Source organism: Filicampus tigris, chromosome 8 (assembly GCF_054856515.1).
Source record: "Filicampus tigris isolate MCC_2025a chromosome 8, RoL_Ftig_1.0, whole genome shotgun sequence".
NCBI lineage: Eukaryota > Metazoa > Chordata > Actinopteri > Syngnathiformes > Syngnathidae > Filicampus > Filicampus tigris.
This window is the reverse complement of record NC_141224.1, coordinates 21053911-21072401: the sequence shown is the minus strand read 5'-3', so window position 1 is coordinate 21072401 and position 18491 is coordinate 21053911. Positions and strand designations below refer to the sequence as shown.

General features: G+C 38.6%; 1 protein-coding gene across 1 annotated transcript in view; it reads left to right on the top strand.

The window, feature by feature from the left end:
* Positions 1 to 18491, top strand: part of usp45 (ubiquitin specific peptidase 45) — a 36208-nt gene extending 17717 nt beyond the window's left edge. Inside the window, exons 7-18 of the mRNA XM_086038893.1 lie at positions 1716 to 1811; positions 2615 to 2745; positions 8802 to 8889; positions 10682 to 10763; positions 11118 to 11209; positions 11333 to 11389; positions 11511 to 11630; positions 12356 to 12998; positions 13525 to 13622; positions 13748 to 13834; positions 13984 to 14128; positions 16676 to 18491. Coding sequence (XP_085895019.1) covers positions 1716 to 1811; positions 2615 to 2745; positions 8802 to 8889; positions 10682 to 10763; positions 11118 to 11209; positions 11333 to 11389; positions 11511 to 11630; positions 12356 to 12998; positions 13525 to 13622; positions 13748 to 13834; positions 13984 to 14128; positions 16676 to 16806 — 1770 coding nt within the window. The 3' untranslated portion in view covers positions 16807 to 18491. The remainder of the gene's footprint in view (positions 1 to 1715; positions 1812 to 2614; positions 2746 to 8801; positions 8890 to 10681; positions 10764 to 11117; positions 11210 to 11332; positions 11390 to 11510; positions 11631 to 12355; positions 12999 to 13524; positions 13623 to 13747; positions 13835 to 13983; positions 14129 to 16675) is intronic.

The following is an 18491-nucleotide window of genomic DNA, read 5'->3' as shown; positions in this document are numbered from 1 at the left end:
CAGAATGCCCTGTTTCAACTAGTGGGCTTGCATAGAACATAGTTTTGGGAAAAAAATGTTTGCGTTGACTTCTCTTTTAAGTAGAACATTTTTGTAAGTAGAGACGCGTTTTCCATGTAAATGTCCTAATCCGTTCCAAGCCCCCCAATATTCAGACATAAATGTTTTATGAAGCATAAAAATGCATCAAAACATGTAACAAATACATGTTACAATTAGATTATTGCACAATAAATGAGAGTTGTGCATAATGTAAAAAAACAAAGAATAGAGTAAAGAATAAAAATGATGGTCATTTACCTTTTAATTGCTGTCCTCATCGCTTTTTGCCCTCTTTGGTTCATGTTCTCTCTCAGAAGTAGTTTTTGCCTGGCTTTTTGTAAGAACTGATTTAATAACGTGGCGACTGGCGATACATTACGGTCATATTTTTTGGCGAGATCAACCAAACTCATCGCCTTTTCATAGTTTTCTATTATCTCTTGCTTTGTTTGTATGGACAAAAACAACGATTTTCTCCTTTTTTTCATTTCCTCGTTTCTAATTCACGTAAAACTATCGGAACACCCCATGGCCCGAGGGGCGCATGACGAGGACGCTGCATAGACATATTTATCACATATCTATCTATCTACATGTCTATCTGCACACATAGACACATACGGTAGAGATCCCTCTTAGCCAATGGGGTGCCAGGAAGATGCTAGGCTAGCCAGGAGCTATGAGTATGTTTGCGTTCAGGAAACTCCGGAGCTGCGAGTGGCAGCCCATACTGTATTTTTACCTTTCGTATCTTGAAATTTCTTTCGTAACAAAATTTCGTATGAAGAGACGTTCGTAAGTAGAGGTACCACTGTATTTATTAGTGATATTGAAACACTGCTTGATGAATGTTTGTTTGGTTCTGCGTTGTCATGACCTGATTTCTTCTTACATTCTCACAATACGTATAAACACTCACAAACTCTTCAAACTCTTTACAATGGCTTTGCATGTAAACAGGCCAGCTTTTGAGGTCACTTTGAAATATATTCAATGCAGTGAGAAATGCAATGCAAACTTGGACATGTTTACCTGCCCACACATGAGTGGCTTTCGGTTGGTGCAGAGCATGATCACAATACAATTCAACCATAAAGCCTCCCCAGTCTCTCTCTGGTTGTGTCATGGTCACTGCAAACTGACATGCCTCTTTAACAATAAACCTGTTTTTTCCGCCATTTTGTTAATCACCCCTAGGACCTTCCTCTTTGATTGAAATTCGAGTGAGTGCGAATGCTATTCCCTCTCTCGCTCACTCTTTTTCTTTTGTATTCTCTCCTTGAAAACTGCAATCTTTTTGGTGAAAACATGTAATTGTTAGAGGATGAGCTGTGTCTGCATTCACAATGCCAGCTCCATTGTGCCTTTTCCATAGCAACTGTCTTCATTGCCAAGATGTGACCAAACAAATCTCTTGAAAGCAAAGGAAAAGATACTTCTCTCTTATGGGACACTGACTACTCCTAACCAAGACTCTTCCTTCATTTTAAAGCAACACATGAGAAAATGACCATCAATCCTTCTAAATTGGAATAACCTTCCACAAATATATGTTAAATGACCACATGGATTTACAACAAGCTAAGAATGGTTGAACAAATGTACAGTATTGGGTATAATCATGCGATTTAAATGTAAATGATAAGGAATGTGAAAAATCTGTCTTTTTGCAGAATCTGTCCCAAACGCATATGCTCATTGACCTCATCCAGGAAGTGAAGGAGAAAGGGTATAAACTAAGGATCTGCCCCCCAGTTGAGAGCAATCTGGTACACTTAACATTTCCTCTGCTTGACTTCTGGATTTCTTTTTCGAATACAAATTGTCAAGTCATCGGGTGAATGTTTATTACTGGCCTTGCAACGGTTTATAATTGTTTTACACAACATCGTTCTGCTGCGGGGAGCAGACATTGAGATTTATGTGTGTGTGTTTGTGCATGAATTGAAAAGTTCATAAAAATGGTCATTCATAACTCGAGGTTCCACTGTATTTGACACAGTAGGTGTATTAGGTAATATACTTTGCAACTCATCATGATTGGTGCATGCGGTGTAGTCATTATAGGGTACTGAGTAGGAGTGTAACAAAAAACGATTTGAGTCAGAAAATTGGTTCCGATCCAAAAGGTGCACGCGAATTGAATCGTTCTACTTTCAAATACCGGTATATCAAGATACATATTAAATAGTCTTTTATTGGAGCGATATCTATGAAGGACATATACAGTACTGACAAGTTCATTCATATGTATTTCGAAAAAACAGAATCTCATAACATCACACCCCTTCGAACTGAACAGTACCATATTGAATGGAATCAAAATCCCGCTGAACCGAACCGAATTGAATCATTCCACTTTCAGATTGAAGCGTCTTTCAATGGTATATTGAAATTGAATCGTCTTTTATTGGATAGATGCACACCCATTTTACTGGGTTTAGTGTAGACCAAGTATCACAACTGGGGAAAATTCTGAATGCACTGTATGTTAGACCAATAGAACCTTAGGAGTTACTTGAAGAAATTGAATTTCATAGAATGAATAATGTGTTTTTTTTTCCTTTTGCAGGCCCCATTAGTAGCAATGCTGCCTAGTCCCGAGCCCCTCACTGCAGCCATGCTTCTATTCCTCCAGTGCATGAAGGAACCAGGAAAAGGTCCAGTTAATCCCAAGATCCTCTTTAATCAGCTCTGCCAGAAGTAAGGCATTCATGTTCTTCTTCTGCTTCTTCTCCTTCTCCTCTTTCTCCTTCTTAATCTCCTTCATCTTTTTCTCCTTGTTCTTCTCCTTATTCTTTTATTGTTATTATTATTGCTACTATACTCAATCTACTACTTTCCTAAGTTCTCTTTCTAAAACTTAAACATCACTATATAAATGGCCAACCATGTGGATACATCACAAATGATAAATTCTTTAAAACGGTTTCTGGGCATTGTTAAAAGTCTTCAGTCGGAAAAATTTCAAAAGGTTTTGATTTAGATTTAAATTGCTTCCATTTTTGTTTGGTTTTTGTGGGTGCCACTTGTTTGGATTTAAAGCTCAAATCCTGCTCACCATTACCATTATCACCTGGACAGCCTCCACATACGTTACGTGATTCTGGAAGATAGTGCTACTCTGATTCTGACTGTGTGAGACGAGAAAATAAGATACACAATGCAATAGTAAAACAAATGTCAGCTGTTGAACTAAAGTTTTTAATGCAAGGGGCATGTGTGTTGACCGAAGTACCCGGAGAGAACATGCAAACACCGCACAGGAGGGCTCAGCCAAGATCTGAACGGAGAACCATTCAACTACCAGTAACTTTTTTCAGTGATGACATCTGGGGAATACGAACATTACGTAGCAAGGTCAAAGTGAAGAACATAAAAAAACAAATGTGGACATGTTTTGAAGAGGAAGATCAACCCTGTTGAGGGTAATGACTTACGGTTCCAAGTTAGCCGTATATATACTGGTTGCCGGTTTATGTTGCAATCACGAGCCGTTATCAACTGTTATATTTGTGAAGCGGAGAGTAAACTGTTGACTCAACTTGTCTTCGACTCCTGTCTCATCAACTACGACATCTCCACAATATACACTATACATTGTTGTAAACCCCCGCTGCACTTAGTTCCAGATTGGGGTTTGCCCTCAATCTAACATTGATGCAAGTTAGAGCTGTAACCAACAAAACCAAAAAGATATCTTTTGGTAGAAACCAAGCAGTTGTGAAGCTGAGAGAAGAAAATTAAACCAAGCCATTACAAAAATATTGGACATAACCAATACAACTATTTAGAATGCCCTGAAGAAGAGAGAAACTTGTGTGCCAAGTAACAAATGTCACAAGAATCGACCAAGATAACAGCAGCAGCTAATGACCCCAAACAACTGTAATGGACAGTAGTAAAGCTTACAAAAGATGACAACCACTCAATAGCAAGAACAATATGAAGACATGGCTGGAATATGCTGCAAAGTGCAACGATGATCCTAAAAATAATGCTCTGACAAAATTGTATGGACTGGTGGGACAAAGATTACCGTAACCTTCAACAAAAGAATAGAATGGCTGAAAGGCCGACAGTAAACTCAAAAGTCTGAACTGATTGTGATCTTGCAGCAAGATGACCCGAAACACACTCCACGTCATTCTCCAGTCTTAAACTCTGTAGAACATCATGCCTTGTATCTGCTGAAGCGGAGACTGCATAGTGAATCCTCCCAAAACACAAGAAAACAGAACAATGCTGCAGTAAAAGCTTGGAAAAACATCACAAAGGAAGACTTTTTATTTGTGGATGCGAGATTATTGCAAATTCATATTTACGGTACTGGTGCATATGTATGTTTGACACTGGCGCCTGTGTTTATGTATAAATGTCTTGTTTTTGGTATCCACATCAATAAAAACAGAAAATATGACTGTAAAGGTGATTTAAAAAGTTATTTTAAGCAAACGAATTGCAACAAAATGTTTTAGAGATTTAGATATGTATTGGTAATGTTGTCTGAGCCGGGTTCCTGTTTGAGCATGGTACATTGCAATAGTTTGGTATTGCACTATTGTGCAGGTGGGTGACCAGGATATTTGATGCTGGGTGACTAGGTACATCTCTGGTGCGGCTTTGACATTTATTCTGGTACCTAGCTTTCATCAAGCAGGCACGTGTGCATTCGTTTTCATGTCCGTGCATATGCATGCACGTGTGTGTGTGTGATTGTGAATGTGCACGTTGCAACCTCACCTGGTACCATTTTAGCCCACAGCATTCATGCACCCTGTGTGCATTCAGACAGTAAGCATTGCAACCACCTGTATGCAATCAAATGTAACTAATCTACATTGGGCTCATCTATTCCACTCCCATGCGTTTGAAATGAAAGGTATTGTGTTAAGCCTTGGTACTAATTTCTTGCATGCCACATTTTTGCCCTCAATTGACAATATATTTAAATTATTGCTCAATATTCTGTTCATGTTCTCAAGCCACAAAACCTAACTAAGCAATTATCATCATCATCATCAATATGTTTTTTTCTCTTGCATTAATTTATGCACTTTTTTCTTTGGTGCTCTTTAGATCTTGGCATTATGACGCCACCCACATCAAGACCGTAAAGATTACAACATACTCGATTTAAATAAGTCAGGGTCAACCTGCATGTTTCTAATTGATGGGACATAATTAGGAACACCTAGCTGCAATTTAATAGACATAAAAGTGGGATAAATGTAAGGCGGTGCTTTCTACTAAACAGCCAAACTCCCCCAACCCCCATTCCCTCTTTAAAATCAATTTAATGTATTCTTCTGCAGTATACTGTCAAAAGGTTTCACTTATTGCTATAAATATACCAGAGGTGGAAGTAAGTCTCAAGTCGCAACCTTCAAGTCTCAAGCAAGTCCCAAGTCACTGGGGAGAAAAAGTCAAGGAAGTCTACTCAAGTCTCAATTCAAATTTCAAGCAAAACCAAGTCAAGTCATTACTCGGTTCAAGCAAGTTTCAAGTCAAGTCATATAACCTTGCTCAGTCACATCATGTTGGAGTGATCATACTACAAAAGTGGATTATCTCCCAAAAGCAAATGAACATTTACATCTAAAAGTTAAACAAAGAACAACTAAACGTCTACATTTGAATTATTTAGTAGAAAGTATGCTATTTTTTCATACTAACGTTTATATGAGCTGCACAATGTTAATGTGGTGATAGATACTGAAACATGCTAAACATGTATAATCATCAGATTTAAAAACTACATGCGCTGTTTCTGGTGCCAATCTGTTACCCAAATCTAATTAATGTGTGAAAAAGGGTGACTGAAAGGCGCTAACTTTATGCACTTTGTTGATTGTCACTATTTGAAATTGATGTGCATTAGTTTAAGGGCGTGCTGCCAAATCAAATATGGCGAACACGCTCACGACTAGAAAAGGACTCTACGGATGGACCGTTTGCCAGAAAACGACTCTGTGGGGTGTGGGCTCTATGTATCGATGTCTATGCTTGAATAACAATTGCTGTTTTAACGGCATAGTTTCAAGATTACAGTGTCCATGGTGTCTAATCTATTGTTTTGTTGGCTTCTCAATTAAATGCAACTGACACGAAGTATGAGACCAACTTAGTGAGTTAAACTGTTGAGCTATCTTAGGTTCACAGAGCTAGTTTACAAGCCTCAGACAGATGAAAGGCAACATTGTTAGAAAGAAACAGGTGTAGATGAATGTCATCTTCACCTGTTTCTTTCTTGGGTTGATTACAATTTTAGGAGGGCCAATGTCTGCTTAATTCTGTTTGGAGAAAAAGAAAGACTTTGCTTTTTTCCGAGTTTTTTTGTAAATGTCAACATAACATCTTTGTAAAATATTGTTTAGAATCCTTTATGAGAAGCCTTACATCACTGATGGAAACAGCCAAGAGCCACAATGAATTCTATCTGTTGCTGTGACACGTACGCGCAAACACACATGTAGTGCAAACAACATCAGGCAGGGTGGACATGTTTGTCTGCGCAGCAGGCAAGACATCTTTCAGTGTTGATAAGAAAGATATTCACAGTTGCTTGCAATAAATATTGGGTTGTGTGCTTTTGCTAAGTTTAGAAGATGGTCAGAATTGTCTCCTTGGAGGGTCTTTTCAATTGAGCTCGCGCTTCTGGAAATATAGTCGTGTTTATAATTGTAAATAAAATAAAAAAAGGGAAAACCTGCAAATGCACATAATATGAAGCACAATTACAGTTTGGCCAATTCTAATCTTTTCAAATGTAACTTTTGAGTTTTTGGAATGTGGGAGGGGCCCAGAGTAGAGATTCCGAGCCACAGTCTCTGGACTGTGAGGCAAATGCACTAACCACATGCAACAATCTGCCGCCAAGCTAAAACCTATTCATTCAAAACTGATGTTCATTTAAGAAAATATTTTTTCAATGTTCAGAGGAGCTACATATTTACCCGTGTAATAATTCTCAAACATCATGCACTTTACCTCCATTAGCAAGTTACTTTATCAATCCTGTTAGTGAAATTAACATAATTACTGTATTGTGTCCTTGGTTGACTGGCTAGTTGGATTATGTCCTTGATATCTGAAATTAATCTTGGTAATCATAAATTAAAAAAGAAAAAAAACAAAACATTCATTGAAATTTACAGCAGTCCCATTGGACACTTTGGCCAATGTTACCCAAGCAGTAGTTTGGCATACACATAAATGTCTGGAAGCTTATGGCCACCACTTTGAGCATCTCTTGTAATAGTAGAGCCCAAAGGTAACTTGTATTAAACTTGTGAAGTCAGACTAAATTTGGCATTCAAATATTTATTTATTCAAGTTTTCCTTTTACTGATGTGTGTATAAATTATTTTGTCTGACTGTAATAATGCAAGAACAAAAAGTTAAGTGATTGAGTGTTTTTATATTTTCCTGTGAGTAAGTGCAGGAATAGTTCATTATTTTATTTGTTTACGGGTGCATGTTGCTCATACGTGTGTGTTCAGGGTATGAGCTTGTGTGGCCTTGTGTCTGGTACTAACTCATCCGGCTATTAATTGTGTTAGCACCGCAGCTGTTTGCATTGGCCAGATTGAGAGCAACGCTACAGGGCCCTTCTGCTTCCCTCCACTGGGACAAGCTTCCAGACCGTCTCTCTCCCACTAATTCAAACCAATTTTATTACTTTTCTTTTTTAATTTTTCCAATTTTCTTCTTTTCCCATTTTTGCCTGTGTGACTCTGATATTCTTTATTTTCTCTGGTCTGACTATACTCTCAGAAGGATAGATAAAACACGAAGTGGACATTTCATTGCATGCTGTTTGTTTTTAGGTCTTGCAAATAAATAACACATGTGCCCTCCACAATTTTCACCCCTCCACCCACCTTTCTCTTTTGAGTCCACGGATAGGGACCAATATTGTGTCAGTATTAAAGGATAGGGGCAGTTGAGTTAGGACAACACTAGACCTTCTGCCAGTGACCTGTGCGAAACACAGGTTGTTGGCCAGCAAATAAAGTATCATACCACAAGGATTTCGTGTTATAGGGCATTAGGGACTAGTTTACCATACAAATTTAACACACTAGCCTAACAGTTGGACTGTTGGTCTCTTAAACGAGAAGTGTTGCTTCTCACTTTGTGTCATGCGTATGAGACCAGCCTGTCCTGTGATTGTGTGGCTATTTCGGCCCAACAGGTTGACGTGGCTGTGTCCTTTGCTGCCCATATGCCCCTGACATCTGTCCTCACATCTGTTCAATGTGGACAGCCAGGGGACGGATGTAAAAAGAGCCTTTGCTCTCCACGCATGGGTGTTAATGCTTAGGTTGGATAACTATCCAACAAGAAAAAAATACATCAAGATGCCTCCTACATGATTTACACTTAGGGTACTTCTATATTAGGAATAACTACTGTATTTTACAGGAAAATCTTAATGGTTGCATTTAAGGTTTACATATAAAAGTCCTGAGCTGGTCTGTTAAAGCCAATATCTAAAATTAAGAATTGCCGGCCTTTTGATCCGCTCTAGATAGTAATGGTGACCCAATTGAATGTCTCTTCAAATGTTACTTGTGAATTTTTTTCATGTTATATATATATATATATATATATATATATATATATATATATATATATATATATATATATATATATATATATATATATATATATATATACTCACAAAATGAATTGCAGCAGCTTCTTTTGATTGAGATGTTATATTTATTTTATTTTATTTATTTGTTTTTTACTAGGGCTTCACGCTTTAAGGGGTATCAACAACAAGACAGCCAGGAGCTCCTTCACTATTTGCTGGACTCCATACGAGTAGAGGAAACTAAAGTGAGTAATATCCTTTATAATACCTTTATTTGACGATCAAATAACAGCATAATAACCTCATTTTATTTATTTATTTATTTATTTTTTACTCCTGTCTGTAGCTTTGGCAGCTCATGAACAAAATTGTGTTAAAACTATGTTTGTAAATTTTACAATCTTGCAAATCAGAGGTTTGATCTGCTGTTTTATATCGTATGTACTTCTGTAATCGCGTGCATACGCATGCCTGCCAGTCTGCGACACGTTGCCACCCCCAACTCTTCACAGAGCAATTAGCAGACCCAAAGCCGCTTTTTGGAAGGCTGAGATGTTCCCAGTTGCCCCACCAGTGGCTACGTGAACCTAGCAGGGGAAGTTAGCGGGTGTGTTTAGTGGTCAGCCCCAGGCTCCACTGTCTCGGCTCCCATTCAAACTTGTGAACATTTGCAGTTGTGCCACTTGAGGGACTTGCAAGTGGCATAACCAACATCATTGTGTGGTCTTGGGAAACCCACAGCTGCTGAATGAACTCCGGGGCTGCCCCATTGTGCTTGAGGGTCACCCATCACCCCCTCCCTGCACACACACTCATCAGCCATTTTCCAATTTAATCAAGGACGCATAGAGGATGAGGTTCAGCCTTTATTCATGTAATCAAATGCATTTAGTCAACCAGGCGTGTTCACAAATACACTGGCATAATAACTACTCTTCTGCATTTTAAATTCAAACGATCACACGTTTTTGGAGTAAAAAATGTTGCCGGAAAAGAGATCATCAAAAATCAACAAACTGTTCTTCCACAAATTACTAATCATTTGTTTTTGGTAATTTGTGCAAAGAATAACATTTGGAGTATTTTACTCATTCATTGCAATTCAGTGTTAATGCATACTGTTTTGTGTGTAGCTGAGCATGAGAAGGATATGGGTGTGACCGTCCTTTCAGAGGCCCTAAGTGTTTGTGTTCATTGGCTATTAGTATCAGGGAGCTAAATATGCTAATCTGGCCCCAGTCAATTATCAGCAATTAACTGAGATGGTAGTTATTACTCTCTCAGGGCATAGACTGTCCTTCTTCACCCCATCTTCATTTTTGCTTCCACTCTTACACCCTTTTACCAGCAACCCTTCCCACCCCCTCTTCTTACCCACGTGGGAGCATGCATGCTGTTACTTTGGAGAGGAAGGGTGGGGGTTACTGGTAATTAATTAGGAGGGCTCCAGCCTCGTCTCACTGTGCTGACCGAGTGGGACGAGAGACTGGCTGGACTAGGATTAACAAGGCTTTTTGACCTAAATAGCCAGTCCAGTGCGTGGGTCCTGGGACAATGGGGGGCGACTGGTCTCAAATACAGACACAGACCATGGCCAATTATGTATTGATTGGTGCTTTACTGTGGCTGTGCTTCTTCGCAGCTCTCTCACCAACAACTCACTGACCATGTCACCTTTAATCAGAGGAACCCTCCCTCTCTAGAGTTTTCACACACACGCACACACACACGCACACACACCCGCACACACACACACACACACACACACACACACACACACACCCTTACACGTACACTCAGAAATGAAAAGAACCCCATCTGAACAGTTTCAGACAAGGACAATAATTATTTTACTAATGATGCTTATAATAAATACAACTGTCAAGCAGAGCTTTTGCAGGGAAGTTGATCTTTTTTGTAATGGATGTAATTAAATTAAAAGGAATCTACCATTAACTAGATTGCAACTTATTTATTCTAAATTCTCCAAGGAATCCCATGTGAAATCACAGTTGTTTGATTTTATTTGTTTTCCAGAGGGTGAAGGCAGCGATCCTCAGGGCTTTCAACAATCCCACTGAGAAGACCGCAAATGAAGAAACCAGACGCCAAGTCAAAGGTTCATGATACTGAACGTTCAGATGGAGAACCATACTGCCATCTACTGTCCGAATTAAGGAAATACTATTACTAAACTGAAACACGATGGCTCCACTGTAAAAAGAGAGATTTACAAATCAAAACATGCAAGCTGCAGTAGAGATCAAGTGAATCACAGCTTTATTGTTTCGAGTTTGAAATTGGGGCCCGAGTTTGTAGCCTTAAAAAACATACAGCTCAAATAGTGGAGTGTAAAGAGATGAACTGCTTTGTCTCATTGAATGTAGATTTCATGTGGCATTTTCACCTAATAGTCAATTACAATCATATTCATATAGTTTTTAAATAAATGAAGACTGTCTCATCCCACCAGCATATGGAAAGGAAGGTGTAAAGATGAACTTCGTTGACCGCATCTTTGTTGGAGAGCTGACCAACACGATTATGTGTGAGGAGTGTGAACATGTAAGTGTGCGTGGGTAAACATGATGTATGACCCAATCAGGCCACATTAGTAGCATTGGAAGTGAGTCTTTACTCAGATGTAGCTTATTGTAACACTTATTTCGACACTGATTTGTCTTTCAGATCTCGACAGTTAAGGAAGCTTTCATAGACATCTCTTTACCCATCATAGAGGAACGTGTAAGATGCGGAATATTTTCTAGCAATGTCACTTTTAATAATAATGGATTCTTGATTGTGCTTGGAAATGAAGATTTTTGTTAAAACTTTGTGCCGATGATGCTTTACACTGTTGCCACAGATATCAAAACCATCTAATAGTGTCAGGCCAGCGAAGGGAAGTCGGGAGCAGGAAACCAAGACGGCGGTCCTTTCGACTACAAATTTAGCCAACAGAAACACAAGGAAGCTGAGTGGACAGGTGGCTCACTGCTACTATTACTGTCTTTACACCTCAACGTTCAAATACGAAAGATGACTGAGAAATTGGATGTTGGTAGATTCTTACATCCTGTAACTTTGCTTGAATTTTGGAATTGTTTCCCTCCAAAATATAGCTTAATACTACACCCGTGCAAATGTTAGTCCCTGTAAAGTGAGAATGGAATGTCTTATAAATTTGACACACAGGGAATAATGTTAACAGGGCTGCCAATTTTAAATGAATTCAAGAAAAATGCCCAAGTATATAAAATGAGGTTTCGTTTAGCCACGCCCCAAAAATCCAGAAAATTGAAATGGGGGGGAAAAAAGTTTAATGCTGTATCTCAGCAATTAAATGACTAAATTGTTCTCAGTCTTTGCACGTTTTCTGCATTATCTTCAAACATATTTAATGTATTCAGAAACAAATCCGTGAAATTGTTTTACATGGTGTTAAAAGTTGTTCTGTTCCCACTCAGAATCTTTCTTTTATGACTTGGGTGAAATAGATGAAGCTACAGGCTAAGATAGATTAGTTTTGCTTCCTTGTCCTGTCTTAATATGAACGAAACGTATCATCTCAGTCTAGTCTGTGCGGAAAACACCATCCAGAATTATGATTTGTAATGTACTGTATGTGGTTGCTTTAATTAGGAATGCAGACATTTAGAAATGCACCATTGTCGTCAATGCAAACAGCTAGCATTTTTGTTTTTCCTCCAGAAACATTATGGCAGGAGGTTTTCCAGTTCTATGGATGGAAAGGTGGCAGGCGGCAGTGTGGAGCAACCCGAAGAAGAGGGAATTGCAGGTGGATCAGCCTGCTGTGTCTCTGCTCACAAGTCGGCCACTTGTGGAAGCCTTTCAGATGGCAGCGAGAGAGGCTCTGGTCCTCAGGACAGCAGTAACGATGCCGACAGCGAGGCTTCGGAGAGCGAGTGGGCTCCGCACACTTCCTGCTCCAGTCATGTCCAATCTCACCCGACACCCACTGTCAATTCATCCGCTGTATCCGTTTCTACCTCATCATCGTCCTCTTCCAAGCAAGGTGACACTGTAGAGCCGCTTGCAAGCAGTTTGTCAAAAGTCAGCCTTGGCCTTAGTTCAGGGGAAAACTCGCCATCTTTGCGATGCTCTCCGCAAGAACCAGAGGAAACAAAGTCACGAGGGAATCTCCACCATCATTACCACCAGGGGGCATTCCAAGCACTCTCCCACAGTTACAATCCCGGTTCCAAGGAGTGCTCCATCCAGTCCTGCCTCCACCAGTTTACCTCTGTGGAACTGCTGATGGGCAACAACAAGTTGCTTTGTGAGAGCTGCACTGAACGTAGACAAAAGCAAACACGCAAGAGCAGCTCAACTGGTGGGCAAAAATCTTTGCACGTTACTGTTTACCTGCACAGGATTCTAAAATGGTTTCTTTTCAAACAGGTCTACAAAAGCATGTGTTGGCTCATAGGGGAAATCAACCCAAACCTTTTTTTTTGGCAAGAATATGTTCCCAGCAGGCCATTCTGATTAATATTGCGTTTGTAGAATATGATTTAAACAGCAAAATCCACTCCTTTTTAGCCATCTCAGGGGGCGGCCATTTTGTCAATTCTGTCGACTGAAAATGATTACACAACTGCTCAGGTGACAACCAATCACGGCTCACCTGTTTTCTGAAGCTGAGCCATGATTGGTCGTTACCAGAGCCCTGAGCAGTTGTGATGCCATTTTCAGTCAACAGAATTGACAAACTGGCCTCCCCCAGAGATGACTCAAAACGGGTGAATTAACTCTTATTCCACAAACAAAATATTTATCTATTAAATATTTAAAAAATATTTTTGGGTTGACTTCTCTTTAAATTCTCAAATTGTTTTGTCTTTGCATTGCTGTTATAGATAAAAAGGTGGAGAAGATCTACACCAGCGCAAGGAAACAAATGCTCATCTCCTCACTTCCCCCTGTCATCACATTGCATCTGAAACGTTTCCACCAGGTTTGTCATCTTTTTCGTTATAGTTAGCATTTTTATCACAAACCTTATACATAAAGTTGTGAACAATGTTTTAAAATTGTGGTCTGAGAGTCAAATATCTGTTTGCTGCCATTTTGTCTTTACAGGCTGGAATGAATCTACGAAAGGTGAACCGTCATGTGGACTTCCCTTTGATCTTAGATCTGGCGCCATTTTGTTCAGCATCATGCAAGGTAGAAATGTATTTCATCATTAGGTACAACTGCATCATCTGTGTCCAGTAGTTTTACTCTTTTTAAGTTTTTAATTAACATTTTGGGTGCTCTGTGGAGTGTTTTTATTCTTGTTTTCCTTACTGCTAATTGTATTTCCTCAACTTCAGCTGAACCTGGTGCATGGCGACCGTGTCCTTTACAGCCTGTATGGGATTGTAGAGCATAGTGGCTCAATGCGTGGTGGTCACTACACTGCGTATGTAAAAGTCCGTGCTCCCCAGAAGAAAACAGAACATCACTGGAACCTGTCAGGTCAGGGTTCAGCCGTCTCTTTTTCAAAACTCTTCAGAGTGGTTACAACTCCCCTTTTCGACTTCTGATATGTCCTCTTTAAAGGTCAGGGTGCAAACATTGACAACTTTTCTGTAGCCCTCTAGAACCCCCTTTACAATGCATAACTGTCATTAAAATGTGATTAGGTCATTGGTAGACAGCAGTTTAATCACTAAATACAATTCAGAATGTGTCGTCTGCCGTTTGAATCTCGCGCCCCCTCATCTTTTTCCGGAGATGTGACGTCACAGTAGCCGAAGGATTCAGTGACTACTAATCATGAACGGTCTCATAACGTCCCCTTCTGTTGGCTCGTGCGTTTCAAAATCCTTTCATTCCAAAACATCGCTCGCCATTGAATGTGCTGTGTTTGTAGTGCATGGAAATTGTACAGTCTACGGTGTAGCGAGCGGTTTAGCTATATCTACGTCACTTCCGGTGGCTAGAGCCACGATTCATCGAGCTTCCATGAAGTTCGGAAACACTCGGAATGAGTAAGTAAAACTTATTTTCTAATTGATCTGTGGTTGACAACTTGCAGGAAGTGATTTTTATGTATTATAAAACCTATTACCAATGAGAATATGAATTTTAACAGACTCTGAAAAATGTTTGCACCCTGACCTTTAAAGCAAATTGCATGAAGATCTGTTAAAAGAAAGAACGTTGTCAAACTGAGGCAGTTGCTTGCTATTGATGTTCTAATGAACAGTATAATGTCATTGGAGACAGAGATACATTACTTTTTTTTTTTCTTTTTTTTTTTATGATACAGCATTTGTCTTCATCACATCTGCATTAAATATCATTACTTATCACCTGTATTTACGAATGGGTTTGATTCGGTTGTCATTCGAGTTCCAAATGAGAATGAGTTGGGGTTTTTGTGGGGGTTTTTTTGTTTTTTTTTTTTGGTTTTTTTAAATCAACGACAACATTCTCAGTTACAGGATGATACAATTTACTTTCCAAAGAACTATTTAAAGATTCTGCGAACTAGATGAAATAAATTTAACGTGGGGAGCAATGCAAAAAATAATTGAAGATGTAACATTTGACCCCTCACATAGCTCTACATTTAACACTGAAATTAGCCAAAGGTAGAAACACTGCAGTGTGTATTTTAAAAGAGGACACCTCAAAGCAATTTTTTTAATCAAACTTTGAAGTTTGTTTTCCAAATTATATAATGTAATATCAATAAAATAAATTATGTGCTCTCTTGCTATAGAAAATACTCACATAAATTTGAACCACTGATAGTAGAATATGATTCATCATTTTCTAACAAATTAATTAGAACATAAAAAGCAATTTCAAATCACTATATAGTTGTCTAACTATGAATGATCATCTGAAACTGTTCCTGTTTTTCACTGAGAAATGGAGAAAACGCTTTCTTTTCAAATGGAGGTTACTCATTTATGTAAAGCAGTGTTTTTCAAACTTTTTAGAGTCAAGGCACATTTATTTCATTGAAAAAAATCCCGCGGCACACCAGCAGCTGAAATTGTGAAAAAAAAAAGCTTATTTAACAAGATGTTATATTGTTTATATAAGCATTTTTTAACATTGAAGAATGACGTTATATCATAACGTTTTGAATAGGAATTAAATAAACACAAAGAAAAAAGTACTTTATAATGTTTCATATTGATACTCAGTGTGAAACATGGGCCTGTTTGGATAAACATGCGTCACTAATTAGCTTGTCTCTAAACAAAGACAATTGGCTACCTGCTGCTGCCACCTGCAGGTATGGAAGAGTACTACAATGTAGTAAAGACATGATTACGTCGACAGGCGCTAGACCGCACAGGCGCTAGACTGCACAGGCACACAATTAGGTAATGTCCCACGGGACACCTGACAATATCTGGCGGCACACTGGTGTGACGCGGCACTCAGTTTGAAAAACACTGATGTAGAGTACTACAAAATGTTCCTCATAAAGACTAGAGCTGGGCGTTCCGCCAATGTGACGGACTAGTCCGCTTATCCGCCTATGATGGACACCCATTAAACGATAAACGATATACGGGAAACTTAAAAAAAGTAGTTGGACTAAGTGTAGTCGGAAGCCCATTTTTTCCCCGTCTATGTAATCGCCTATCATCTATTTTCACATTTAAAATGATAGTTGGACCGGCCTATAGGCGATGTGGTCCGGCCGGACAAGATGGCGGATAGACGGACGGCGGAAGGGTACCGCGGCTGCAGGCGGAAAGCGATAAACGTGCCGCGAATTTTTAGTAAAATGCCCAGCTCTGGGAACAACCTAACAATTACATTTAAGTAACTGCTTATACTGTATTTGAATCCATTCTGGTGACGATGTGGTTAAGGGTGATGTGAGTGACAGCGGTACAAATAAAAACACACTAAGAAAATTCCTTTGTAACACTAAACTCTACTGCAAACAAGTTTCCTATGATTTCACAACCAAACATTTTGACAGTATCCCAGCCTATGGCCTCCATCAAATTAAACTTTATAACCCGTTGTATTTGCGTATGTGTGTTTCAGGTGCAAAGGACTATAGCAGCAGTTCTCAGGGCCAGTGGTTCTACGTCAGTGATACCACGGTCCAAATGGTTCCAGAGTCCAGAGTTCTTCTCTCTCAAGCATATCTGCTCTTCTATGAGGAAATGATATGATCTGACAAATTTCAAGCAGGACATACAGTAAATCTGGCTAGTGTAATGTGTTCATCTCTTAAGGATTGGAAAAGGAAGAAAAAATTAAACTCTAGATTTTTCTTCACTAACAGAATGTACAATTCTTTTCTTTCCTAAATTGATACGTTTGAATCTTAAAATTATGATTTTAAATTAAATTACGAGAATAATAATAAATTATGATATCTTGATTAACATTTGAACATAAGGTTACGTACCGCTCTTGGTTTTAACTTGCCTGTGTAAAACTTCACACCCATCTGGCACATAAATATTAGAACAAGCTTTTATGTTAAGGTGCTACATACCTCCAGTATATGACCCACCACATGATTAACTTATTTTCCAGACCACGTTAGAAACTTGGTGGATGTTCACATTATAATATTGTTTGACTTGCTACACATAGCAAATTAAAGAATTGGCATTACAGTTGTAGAAAAACTCACACAATCCATTTCTGCCCTTTTACGTGAGAATTACGGATGTCACTATATCCAAATTTCACAATCTGGTAATATCACGGTATGAACCACACAATGCTATAATTACCGCAATATGGTGGAGAGGTTGGCGATATATAAAAATCTCATGATACTGTATAAAAGCTCACAATATTGTAAGAAATTTAAGAAAAGCTTATATAAAAAAAAAAATCACAATATTCTGTTTTTGTACATAATAACAGCATTCACAAAGGAATAGGCTTTGCCAGTCATGCGCTCCGATTGACTCAGCAGCGAATAGTATCATGGTCTATGTAGTTCACAATGCTGTATTCGGCTGAAACGGGCCGACTGAGATATCGAAAAATATTTTCTGGTATGACTGATTTATGGGACCTTACATAGTTTTGTTCATGTGAGCAATAATCTGTTTAATTTCTGTATAATTTGGTTGTGTGGGTGTGTGTATACAAAACATGCATCAAATTAAACTGCATGAATAAACTAACTACCAGAGGGTCCTGGAACTGCATAAATGGAAAATAACTTGGGCTTTTAAACAGAGTTGCTGCTATTAATATTGTGACATGACGACGATATCGTGGCAAATTTAATATTACGATATCACGATATTCCCGATATTGTGACATCCCTAGTGAGAATATATCACTACATCACATTTGCCAAAGATAAAGTTATGACCTAAAATTAAAACCAAACAAAGTATATTTCTGTCTTCAAAATGTTTGATTTATTAACTTTTTATAAATATTTGTCTATTTAAGGCAATCATTATCATTTCAATTTGATTTCCTCCGTTGCACGGTTTTTTACCTCTACTGTAGTAGCAAACGGCCAGACACTTAAAATGTCTACACGGTTATTATTGGTAAGGTTTTACTAAATCATAGGAATGAAACATTAAGGCTTCCAGCCTGAGTAAAATAACATATTTGTGTAGTATGTATGAGGTCAGTGCTGTAATTAATATATTGATTATTCTTGCATCATTGAATGAGACTTTATTTTGTATACGGTGTTTTGGGGGGGTTGTTGTTTAAACCAAAAGGGAGTTGGTTGGCATGTGCATCAAAATTGAGGTTTAGAGTTTTCCAATGAAAATTCGACTACACAAATTCAGTGCCTATGCTTATTGTTATGAAACGTGCATGGTGAAAAGGAACACATGCATAATTAAATGCTCTGATGGGTATGTGA